The sequence below is a fragment of the Carcharodon carcharias genome, chromosome X (assembly GCF_017639515.1).
Source record: "Carcharodon carcharias isolate sCarCar2 chromosome X, sCarCar2.pri, whole genome shotgun sequence".
Taxonomy (NCBI): domain Eukaryota; kingdom Metazoa; phylum Chordata; class Chondrichthyes; order Lamniformes; family Lamnidae; genus Carcharodon; species Carcharodon carcharias.
Window position 1 is genome coordinate 15,776,579 of NC_054507.1, and position 12,566 is coordinate 15,789,144.

Below are 12,566 nucleotides of genomic sequence, written 5' to 3' on the forward strand. Positions count from 1 at the left end.
TGCTTGCAGGGTCTGAAGTATGCATTGATGAGGAAATTTACTTTTATGTAGGAAGACAAACCAAATTGAGCCAAAGCAAATGAGTCCTGTACAAATTTCAGTATGGGAGCCTATAGGAGACATAACTTCTTTCCCAGCCACCACTACTAGAGCCTTAGGTGTCAGCTTGGCTCAGTTGGTAGAACATCTCCCTACAAGTTAGAAGGTTGTGTGTTCAAGCTCCCAGTCCAGGAATTGAGCATAAGACCTCTCTTTGATACATGAGTGCAACACTGATTGAGTGCTGTGTTGACAGACTTTTGGATGAGGTGTGAATTCGAGGCCTTGTCTGCCTGTTCCGGGGGAAACGTGAAAAATCCCTTGCCATTCTTTGAAGAAGGACAAGAACACTCTCCCTGGTGTCTTGGAAATCATTACCCCCTCAACCAAAACTGATAAACCGTTGATTTATTTAATTCGCTGTTTGAGGGATCTTGCTGTGTTCAAATTGTCCATGGCTGTTGCCAAGAAAACAACATTGATTACTTTCCCACAGAAACTCATTGGTTGTGAAATGCCTTGGGACATCCTGAGGCCATGAAAGGGACTGTATTAAATACAAGTTTCTTTGTTTCCCTTCTGTAGACTGGGAATCACTTACTCCTGAGTGAGTGCCATTTTGCACCAAAAGGGTGTGGTTTGCCCTAGTTGAGTTCAGATTTCTGATATCATCATGAGCATTGATGGAGCAATATATCTTGGACCCTGCAGATACCTCCATACTGCATTTCCTATTGGTTTGAGTGCAGACTTGTTTGTTTCCATTAACCAAATTGGTATTACCCCAATGCCCCCCCACAATGTGTCTCCATAGCCTTCATTAACAGTGATGGGGGAGGTTGCTAAAGCACTTCCTGTAAGGAAGCTCCGGCTGATTTTTCACGCAGCCTGACAAGACATCTTTCTCTCTGCGTGGGGCCAAGCTTCATTCTTCCCTGTGTGTGGAGAAGGGCCAAAGGGTGGGTGGTGCCAGCCTGGGGAGCAAAAACATATTGTTTGTGGCACTTAGACAGATTATGACCTTTGTCTAGTATTTGCTATATTAAAAGGAAATAATTTAAATTTGGTTTAACCATGCCACCCCACCCCACACCGAGACTCTTCCTAGCTGTTTCACAGACACAATCATCCCTCTGGTATCACTCAAGTGGGTGGGAGTGTTGGAAGGCTGTTCATGATCCAGCCCTCAGGCAAGGTTCGCACATAGACAATTGGAATTGGGAGCCCTGACCAAATGTTTTCCCCGGCTCCAATAGGCTGGGGTGCTGAGGCCAACCATAATACCCCAATTGCCAGCCTGGCTGAGATCAACTGACAAGGCACAGACAGGGGATTTGAACCTGGAACTTTCTTGGCCTATATGGCTCAGGACCACTCGGGCTTTGTGCATTTGCCTAGCAAGCACTGCAGCGCAGTAAGATGCTTTCAAGGGCTTCAGCATATCTTAACATCATAAACTATGAGGGCGTGGGGAGGGGGGTGGGGCAGAGGTTGGGCACGCGTCATCAATACTTATTAAATCTTTGTTTGGTTTTTGTGCAAATGAAAAGATTGTAGATGTTGCGTGAAACCCCTTTCCCAGAAAAGTGGATATTTCGCTTTGGTATAATCTGTCTCAACGGAACAAAAGGATATTCCTTACTGTTCATTCCTCATTTGAAAAAAAATCAATTAACGGGCAGTTTGTTAACTGTCATTTTGCTTTGCACACATCGTCACACCTAACCAGTTATAAACCCTGAGAAGTTATGATATTTCATGATTGTGTTGATGGCTGTTTCAAATCCACGGTTACTTGGAGTGTTTTTTGTTTCCTGTGACTGGTTTTCCAGGTGTAAAATCAGACATTTCTGCTGTGCCTTTTCAGTCAATGGTTAAGCCATTCATGCTGTTGGTCAGAGCTGTTTTACTTTTCTCAGACTGGGACATGCTTCAAGTGGGTTTTCCTTTGTTGCCTTCGGTCATTGGTGCCCTGTCCACGATGCCATATGTGCTACACTGTCCTTGTCCTTCCGAAGCTACACATTGCATTGCACCATCACCTACCTTTAAGCCCAAATGCCAGGGCTTGTGTGACAGGAACCTAGTTTGACTTTGCCTCCATTTATTTTCCAACAGGGGCATCACATCCCTTTGACCTTGCATTGACCCTCAGGGTGAGTCAAGGACACGAGGAATTTGGGCACACATGTTCGTGGCATGGCATGTTGGGACAAAAGCACTACCAGACCACCATTTACAATGCAACCCTCCATTTAAGGGAGGTATATAAAGCCTACACTTAGGCCGGGATTTTGCGGCCCCATTGTGGTGGGTCCTGCCACAGGAGATTCGGTGGCCCAGCGGAACCAGACTATCCCAGCAGCGGGCTGGACCAGAAAATCCCGCCCTTAGTATTCCGCAGGTCATGGACCAATATCTAGCTCTTGAGGAGCAGCGGGGAACAGACAATATCATCGATGACTTGGAGATGTCTGTGGGAACTGCTGCAGGGATGGATTAGATGCTATCCTTTCACCGATGGAGCTTGGTTTGGAATCCAGTCCAAGCTGATTGGATGGAGATCACCTCAGCCCACTGGCTTTAAGGATTCTGTGTGAAATGGGTTTGGGCAGTCTGAGCCCAGTTTCTGGTGAATGTGAGCCAAGAGCACAAAACTATCTCTAATTGGGCACCGAATTGGCAATCTCATTCCGAGATGCTCCAAAGGTGGCTATTGGGGTGTAGGGGGATGGAAAAGCAAAGCTGTTCAGGCACAAGGTACGAATGCTTTTATCAACTAACCAACCCTCCCCACCTCCCCGCAGCCCCCAAGAAATTGCCTGTTTTTCTTCATAATTAAAGAGTCTCAAATAAAATTGTGCGAATGTACAGCTTTGAAATGGGTGAATTTGGAGAATGCGATTTATTGAGTGTACAAAGCAGAGACAGCTTTACACCGTGACTACCTGTACAACACCTGGGTCATTGTGGCTGTTAAATGGAAAAATCATATTTCCCCAGCATAAAACACACATCACCCTTGAGAAACACACACAAAAAATTGTTCAATAAAAAGGGAAATATGATTGAATCTGATGGTGAGCATTGTTAGACCATGCCTGATTTTTATGTTAGTTACGGAGTGAGCACGGGTTTTACACACAAACCTTATTGAAAACTCTTTAGCAATTGTATGTTGAAAGCATGTTGTACATTTATTCACAGGATGTGGGCATCGGTGGTAAGACCAGCATTTATTGCCCATCCCTAATTGCCCTTGAGAAGGTGGTGGTGAGCTGCCTTGAATACAACTGAGCGGCTTACTAGACCATTTCAGAGGGCAATTAAAAGTCAACCACATTGTGTCACATATCAGCCAGACTGGGTAAGGACGGCAGATTTCCTTTCCTTAAGGACATTTGTGAACCAGATGGGTTTTTTCAACAATCTGGTAGTTTTGTGATCATCATTACTGAGACTAGCTTTTTATTCTGATTTTAATTAATTGAATTCAAATTCCCCAGCTGCCGTGGTAAGATTTCAATTCGTTTTTCCAAATCATTAGTCCAGCTCTCTGGATTACTAGTCTATTAACATAACCACAATACTACCACATCCCTACAGACAGCTTTACAAAGTGCTGTTACTATTACTGAATCCTATTGTGTGCACTCTGTTTTCTAGTGCATACTTATGTCCTTGTTTGAGTTTCTAAGCAAGGACATAAGAACTAGGAGCAGGAGGAGGCCACTCGGCCCTTCAAGCCTGTTCCGCCATTCAATAAGATCATGGCTGATCTGATTGTGACCTCCTGCCTACCCCGATAACCATCACCCCTGTGTTAATCAAGAATCTATCTAGCTCTGCCTTAATAATGTTCAAAGACCCCTGTTTCCACCGCCTTTTGAGGAAGAGAGGTATTCAAACACACAACTTCAGGTTCCAAGTCACAGTATCTGCTCCAGTTCACTGCTCTCAGCTATTGCTCTGCTCAGTTACCTCCACCAGCACTCATAGGGAAAAATTTTCCCCCCTTTGGGGGGGGTTGTGCTGGGGTGGGTGGGGGCGGGGCCACACTGCCATTTTACGTGGGAGGGCCAATTAAGGCCCACCCAGCGTGACGTGTGCCCAGAAGCACTGAGCGCTCCCTGTGCAGGCTGGGTGAGGGGGTTCCCTGAGTCAGGGCCTGCGCTCTTTCATGCGCGAGCACAGATGCCTCAGGGAGATCAGTTTGATACTTAAAAACTGAAATAAAGTAATTAAAACTTTTATAACATGACCCCTCATGTAACACTGTCACTTGAGCTGGGATATGTCAAAGAAATATTTTAAAAATTTTTATTGAATTTTAAAACATTTCATGAAACCTCACCCCGCCCGTGGATGAGGTTCCATGAAAAATGCAAAGGCCGCCTGGGCTCTTCGCCTGCCCGACAACCTTAAGGTTGGACGGGCAGCTCAGTTAATTGCCGAAATTAGTTTTTAATAGGCCTTTGACAGTTCAGCGGGCGTGCAGCTGACTTGGTTGCGCACCCGCCAAACTGGAAACCTAAATGACGCGCAGTGATGTTGGGACGCCTGCCCGACAGCACCACTCCGCTCGCCAACTGGAGAATTCAGCCCATAGTTAAGTGGCAACTAATCAGCACTGACTTTCAGTTCAAGTTCCAAGACTAAAATTCAACACAGCCCAACAGAGCAGGTACAGGGAGAGGGGAGTTAAAATCAGAACAGGATAGGGAGGATTGGCTCAGTACTATCCAAGGATTAACTCCACAGACTTCACCCACTAAGCCATCGAAGTGGCTCCATTTTGTTTTGCATTTTATGAAGTGCTCTTGCCTAATAATGCACATAATTTTGCTCATGACAAACATCTGGGTCCAACACACTATCCAACTCGGGGACAGACTACTGCAAGCTGCACAGCATTGCAAGTGAGTAGGTATACAGGGAAAGAGCGGGGCAGTGGGACTACTTGGATAACTCTTTCACAGAGCTGGTACAGGCATGATAGGCCAAATGGCCTCCTGCGCTGTATCATTCTATGAGTAACGAGTGCCTGATGAAGGGTGGGTGAAACAGTGATATGGAATCTGATCATTCCTCCAATGCATCTGGCGTCACACGTCCAATTATGATTGAGCGTTAGTCTGTAAATCAGAATTTGTTTAATTGTTCAATTGTACATTTTATTTGAAGAAATCTGAAACCTGGATTGTAAATGTTGCTGTTCATCCCTGTATGCCCACGGCAACACAAACTATCCCCAGCACAGAATTCACTGATAACAGATTTCCTTTTTTGAGCGGGCAGAGGTGCAGTAAAGGGTGAAGACTATTCCTGGTTGCCATAGGAACCAAGCCAACAAGAAAATGACCAATACAGCAACGCAACCTTTTTTAAAATTAAAAACAAAAACAGCTCCCTTTACTACAAACCTTGAAGATTGGGTACGAAAGCCATAACCTGTTTTAAACCCTAAGGGGGCAATTTTAATCTTAATTGCCTGTTGTGATGAGATTGGGTGCAGCACTGATTTTACAACCTGCCCCATGTTATTCTCCAGTAAGGTCAATGGAGAATAATATTGTGTCAGGTTGTAAAAAAAAGATTCACCTGACACAGTGAGTTAGGTTAAAGTTGGTTAAGATTTTTGCCCAAAGTCCTTTTGTACTCCAATATCTGTGTTACTAACATGTGCTTACGTACCTCAATGTGCTGGCTCAGGTAACCAAATATATGCCCAATAGGTTCTGCATTCAATGTAACTTGGTTGACATTAATGTCCTGAGAGACGCCTAACCAAGGGTTATTAAAAACATGACTTCCCTGCCCCCAGTGCATGAGCCCTGTGTTTCTAAAACTCCTCGCTACTTGTGTCACCATCTCCATAAGCCAGTATTTTTTTTAACTGCCTGCACTCCTTTCAGGATTCTCAGTAGATTCAGGTAAAGGGCTCACTCGGCAGAACGAGCTGAGTGTGGTCTCCGGAGCACCCAGAGCCAACCACACGGGCGCGGTGGTGATCCTGAGGAAAGAAGGCGTCAACAGACTGGCACCGGAGCACATCCTGTGGGGGGAAGAGCTGGGGTCATCATACGGTTATTCAGTTGCCACGGTTGACCTCAACAGCGACGGGTAAGATAAAATCAGTTAAATCAGTTATCTCTCTCTCTCTCGCTCTATGGTGCATTAAGTGACGTTTTATCCCAACAGCCCTCCAAGATCTCTGCACTCCTCCAATTCTGGCTTTTTGCGCATTCCTAATTTTAATTGCTCCACTATTGGTGGCCATGCCTTCAGCTGCCTGGGGGCCTAAGCTCCCTAAACCTCTTTGCCTTTCTCTCCTCTTTTAAGACATCCTGCGGGTTACCTTTGACCAGAAACTGAACTGGACTAGCCACGTAAATACTGTGGTTACAAGAGCAGGTCAGAGGCTGGGAATCCTGCAACAAGTAACTCACCTCCTGACTCCCCAAAGCCTGTCCACCATCTACAAGGAACGTCAGGAGTGTGATGGAATACTCCCCACTTGCCTGGATGAGTGCAGCTCCCACAACACTCAAGAAGCTCAGCACCATCCAGGACAAAGCAGCCTGCTTGATTGGCACCACATCCACCACCTTCAACATTCACTCGCTCCACCACCAACGCACAGTAGCAGCAGTGTGCACCATCTACAAGATGCACTGCAGCAACTCACCAAGGCTCCTTCAACAGCACCTTCCAAACCCATGACCTCTACCATCTAGAAGGACAAGGGCAGCAGACACACGGGAACACCACCACCTGGAAGTTCCCTCCAAGCCACTCACCATCCTGACTTGGAAATATATCACCATTCCTTCACTGTCGCTGGGTCAAAATCCTGGAACTCCCTCCCTAACAGCACTGTGGGTGTACCTACACCACATGGACTGCAGCGGCTCAAGAAGGCAGCTCACCACCACCTTCTCAAGGGGCAATTAGGGATGGGCAATAAATGCTGGCCTAGTCAGTGATGCCCATTTCCACAAATGAATAAAAAAAGCTTCCTAAAACTCCCTATCTCTTTGACCAAGCTTTTGGTCATCTAACCTGATGTCACCTTCTGTGGCACGGTGACAAGTTTAGAATAATGAGAAGCGATCTTATTGAAGCATATAAGATTATGAGGGGACTTGACCAGGTAGCTACTGAGAGGATGTTTCCCCTTGTGGGGAAATTTAGAACTAGGTGTCACATTTAAGAAGGAGATGAGAAGGAATTTCTTCTCTCTGAGTGTTGTTTGTCTTTGGAATTCTCTCCCCCAGAGAGCAGTGGAGGCTGGGTCATTGAATATATTCAAGGCTGAGTTAGACAAGGGAGACAAGGGTTATGGGGGGTAGGCCGGAAAGTGGAATTAAGGCCATGATCAGATCAGCCATGATCTTATCGAATGGTAGAGAGGGCTTGATGGGCTGAATGGCCTCCTCTTGCTCCTGATTTGTATGTTCGGATCTGTTAAGCACCTTGGGTCATTTTACTATATTAATAGTGCTATATAATTGCAAGTTGCAGTTGTTATTTAGGACCATGGAGTGAAACCCAGTTTAAATGTATTGGGACAGTGCTATAAACTCTGGTGTGGTCAGGATGGGGCTTTGAGTTGTCAACATACTGTACTCTGGGCTGTGATCATAACTGCGATGTGAGATGATTCTATCACAGTCGACATCAAATATGTGGGTGGGCTAGGATAAGAACAGGGGAAACAGCTCATCCATCCGGGACTCGGACTTGCCAAGTCTAGCATTCAATTACATTTTGCACATCGCTCCAATTATAACTCGGCCACACTCGGTAGAAAGTAACCGCTGCATACCTGACACATTCCCCCTCGCTGTCATTTTATCTCCTGGATTCTCGGCAATGTCGAGGTCACCTGTGGGCAAAACGAGCTGCCGTGTTTCCTATATTACAACAATGACTGCATTTCCAAAGTACTTCATTGGCTGTAAGGCACTTTGGGACCTCATTAACATCATTTGTGTGAGTTGCTGTTGCCGGGCACCACTTCTGCAGACAGCTCGGCCATTTTAACAAGAAGAATTTCAGGGCAATTGCCGTGTTGACAGTGGCTTGATGATGTCTTGTGGGGGGAGTGGTGGAATGGAAACTGGGGGTAGCAGTATTTAAATAAAGGGCCTAACAGGTAATGGCCATAGTTCCCCAAAATTGGCCCTTGGTTATCCTATTTTATGCCCTTAAAATGCATTTGAGGATAAATGCAAGTCTCCCTCTTTTCCCGAGTGGAGTGATGTGTGACTGAAGGCAAATGTAGGCTCAGGCCAGGCATAGATGATCTTAGTATCATTAGTCCAGTGACACAACCATTATGGTGCCCGTATCCTTAGGTTCAGTTAGCGTACGATTACTCACAGTGGTGCCATGGATTGAGGAACCATTAGCGCTTCTCTGCGCACTGATACCTGTCACCTTAATGAAATGCTGAGAGAGTGTGTTCTACTCTGAAGTCTCCCTTCTCTGATTCCCAGTTGGCATGGTATCCTATTCACCTTGTCTGATTCTCCCATTCTTTTGATTCATCTCCCAGCGAGAAGGAGAATCGGAGAGGGCGGTGGCTGTTGTGTACATCATCGTGGCTGCTTTCAGACTGGCATTGCTGGATAATCAGGAACAGGTCGCTCACCCGGCCTTTTGACCAGAGGGTGTGAGGATTCACCATGGGAGATTGAAAGAGGCAGAAGAGCAAACTGGAAGTTAGCCTAAAGAGGACAGAAAATGCCTTTTATAAAATTTTGAGTTGGGTTGTGGGGAGTGAAGCAGTGCCCAACGGTGGGGTGAGGGGTGTGTGCAGGGGGTAGGGGATGTCGGTGGGGCACTGGCTGATGAAGAGAGTAGAGTAAGTTGGGTCGATTTGGACCCCATTACACCCATTTTATGGGCATAAAATAGGATAACCAAGGGCCAATTTTGGGGAACTAGGGCCATTACCTGTTAGGCCCTTTATTTACATACCGCTACCCCCAGTTTCCATTCCACCCCTCCCCCCGCAAGACATCATCAAGCCACTGCTAACATGGCAATTGCCCTGAAATTGCTCTTGTTAAAATGGCCGAGCTGTCTGCAGAAGTGGTGCCCGGCAACAGCAACTCACACAAATGATGTTAATGAGGCCCGAATTTGAGACTCCCGCTGACAGTGGGATGCGCTTTGTGCACGGTGGCCATTTCAAATGCTGCCTGGTCGGAGGAAACACAAGGCAAAGAAAGACCTGAAAAATTGGGGCTGTTTTCATGAGAGTCGAGAAAGATCAGGGGTGTTTTGATGGCAGTGCTTAAAATTATGTAAGGATTGGGACAAAGCAGATAGCGACAGATTGTTCCCAGTGATTGTAGGTGCTAGAATGAGGGGACATGGATCGATTATTATTAGAGGTTTCAGATGGAGAGCAGGAGAAGCCTTTTCACACAGAGGGTTGTAAGGCTGTGATTTAGTGACTGAAGCAGAGATCCTGTCAATATTTAAGAATAGATTAGATAGCAGGGTGAAGAAAGGGAATAAAGAGATATGTGAACAGGACAAGCACATGGGATTAGGACTTCCTGATCAAGTGGAGAATAAACGCTAACAAGGACTGGTTTGCTTTTCTTGACGGAGTGGATGTGGAGAGGATGTTCCCTCATGTGGGAGAATCTAGAACTAGGGGGTCACTGTTTAAAAATAAGGGGTTGTCCATTTAAGACAGATGAGGAGAAATTTTTTTCTCTCAGAGGGTTGTGAGTCTTTGGAACTCTCTTCCTCAAAAGGTGGTGGAGGCAGAGTCTTTGAATATTTTCAAGGCAGAGCTTGAAAGATTTTTGATTAACAAGGGGGTGAAAGGCTATCAGGGGGTAGGTAGGAATGTGGGGTTGAGGTTACAATCAGATCAGCCATGATCTTATTGAATGGCGGAGCAGGCTCGAGGGGCTGAATGGCCTCCTGCTCCTAATTCGTATGTTCGTATGTTGCTTGAACGGCCTGTTCCCGTGTTATAATTTCTATGTAATTCTTTAACAATTAGCAATGAATCAGGGCCTCAATATGATGACTTGTGCTGCCTATTCCAGCTTAACCTGCTTCAGTGGCTGTTGTTGTCTTGGATTTTCCATCGATCAGACTGGTACAGATGTTCCATGACATGACTACATTATGTTGACCGGATTTTTTGCAGGTGGACGGACCTCGTGGTTGGCGCTCCTTACTTTTTTGACCGAAAGGAAGAAATTGGTGGTGCTGTCTACGTGTACATTAACCAAGCTGGGAAGTGGAATAAAGTGCGGAGTCTCCGGCTGAATGGGACCAAAGACTCCTTGTTCGGGCTGACCGTGGCTAACATTGGGGACATCAATCAAGATGGGTTTGAAGGTAGGTCTCAGTGTTGTCTGTGGGTAGCACTGGGGACCCAAGGCCTTGGCGTTTTTGCAACAATCTGAAGCAAATTACTGACCGTACAAGTTATTTTTTTTCGTAAATTGTGAAAACTAGCTGAAGGGCTAATCCCCATAAAGCCATCAAAATGTTGGAAAGAAAATCTGAAAACCCACAATTTAGTCAACACCACGCATCGCATTTAAAAACCTGTATGTAGTGTTCAGTTGTGCTGTGTTTGATTGTGTGAGTCTGCTTACAATTGATGCTCACTCTGCTTGATTAGTTAAGTCTGGGTGTGGACTCAGGGAAAACTGTAGAACGAACTGGAAGCCAGAGCTGAAGCATGGAGTAGACATTTTAAAGCACTGCGAATAAGACCTGTTAAACACATAGGCCTGAATTTTCTCCGCCTTGGGCGGGCTCGGCAGGAGCAGTCGCAGAGCCGACCACCACACGTGATCAGCTCCGCACCGCCATTTTACGCACACAGGCCAATTAAGGCCTGCCCAGCTTAATAGGCGAGCGGTAGCGCTGAGCGCTACCTGTGCGGGCGGGGGGAGGAGGGAGAGTCGGGTCCAAACGCGCGAAAGAGCGCTTTAATCTCCCTGAGGCCCGGAGCTGCCTCAGGGAGATCGAAGCGTTTTGAAAAAAAAATAGCATTAAGTAAAAAATTTAATGAAACACGTCCCCTCGTGTGACTGTGTCAAATGAGATGGGACATGTTTTTATTTTTCAAAAAAAGTTTTTATTCAAATGTGTAAAAGCTTTGGGAAACCTCATCCCGCTCGTGGATGAGGTTTCCTAAAAAACGTCAAAGCCGCTTGGCCTTTTCACCTGCCCGCCAACCGTTAGTTTGGATGGGCAGCATAAATTTGGAGTTAATTAGTACGTTAATGGCATTAATAGGCCTTTCAATTATCGGCGGGCACGCAGCTGACTCCGGCGCACGCCCACCGAACGAAACAGCGCGATGACTTCGGGACGCATGCCTGATGTCATCGCGCGTCATTTTAAACCCTGCACGCCGACTGCAAAATCCCAGCCATAGAAACTGGTGTCAGCTCTGCGTAGATCTGAGATATAAAATATACAACACTGTAGAAGAAGGAAGTCAATGGGATTCTTGCCCTGGAGTCTGCAGAAATGAAAGATTGATCTCCGGGATACTGGTGCAAGCAAAAACCCTGAGAGACAAGTCACAGGGGCATTAAAAAAATCATTTTTTTCATTTCCTCTGAATGCTTTCATTTATTAGTTCTAAAAATATTGGAGGTAGGGAAGGAAAACAGGCTGCTGGAGGTTGGTGAGCAGGTAATGAAACATCCAGGGATACGTTGGCAATCTTGCAACGGGTCCCTAATAGGCAGCGTTGTGGCACAAAGCAGTGAAGTTGGAGCCCGTGTTCCCGCACTGAGCTGCCAGTTTCAGTAATACCACCATCGGGAGCTGCCAAAGTACCAGGTACATAGATGGAGAGCCACCCTTGGCACTTCTTGCACTATTAGTAGTGGCGTAGCCATATATTTAGAAGCATGTTGCCTATCCACTGTCTCACTATGGATGATGTATAGCATGCGGCAATTGTTAGAATAGGTAACGGGAAAAAAAAAACATTTTTGGCCTGAACTTCCTGGGCCTGAGGAAACAGAACCAAAGGCATGAGTCAAGGGCCAGGAACTTAGGGCAGGATCCAGTTCCACTGCTTTTCTGCCCCCTTCTGCCCACATCCAAAGATTCCGATGGGAGGAGGGAAATGCTGCTTGCTTCTGCTCCATCCCAACATCTTTGACAGAGGTGGTAGGAGTGGGTTGGCATCCCCGCCAGAAATGCCCATCAGTTCTGCCTTTGCTGTGGACAACATAATGTGAAGCAAAGCGGGCATAAATCTACCAATGTTGGGCCTAATGCCAGCTTTGCAGTGACAGTTGATGGCAGAGCTGTCAGTTGTTGTTTGGAAAGTGACAACAGTGCAATGGAGGTGCTTTATTTTCTCAGAAAAGGCATTATCTTTGGGCCATAGCACCTACACCTCTGGCATAGTATATCTAATAGTTGAATATATTCAAGGCTGAGATTGATAGATGTTTGGACACTAAAGAGTGGGGGAATTGAGGTAGAAAATCATCCATGATTGTATTGAATGGTGC

The 12,566-nt window shown here is 46.1% G+C and overlaps 1 protein-coding gene across 4 annotated transcripts in view; it reads left to right on the top strand.

Moving 5' to 3' along the window:
• Positions 1-12,566, top strand: part of LOC121273263 (integrin alpha-7-like) — a 273,170-nt gene that overhangs the window by 126,236 nt on the left and 134,368 nt on the right. For all 4 annotated transcript variants that reach the window (XM_041180296.1, XM_041180293.1, XM_041180294.1 and 1 more), the window contains exons 6-7: positions 5,955-6,162; positions 10,220-10,413. In XM_041180296.1, the coding sequence (XP_041036230.1) occupies positions 5,955-6,162; positions 10,220-10,413 (402 nt within the window). The remainder of the gene's footprint in view (positions 1-5,954; positions 6,163-10,219; positions 10,414-12,566) is intronic.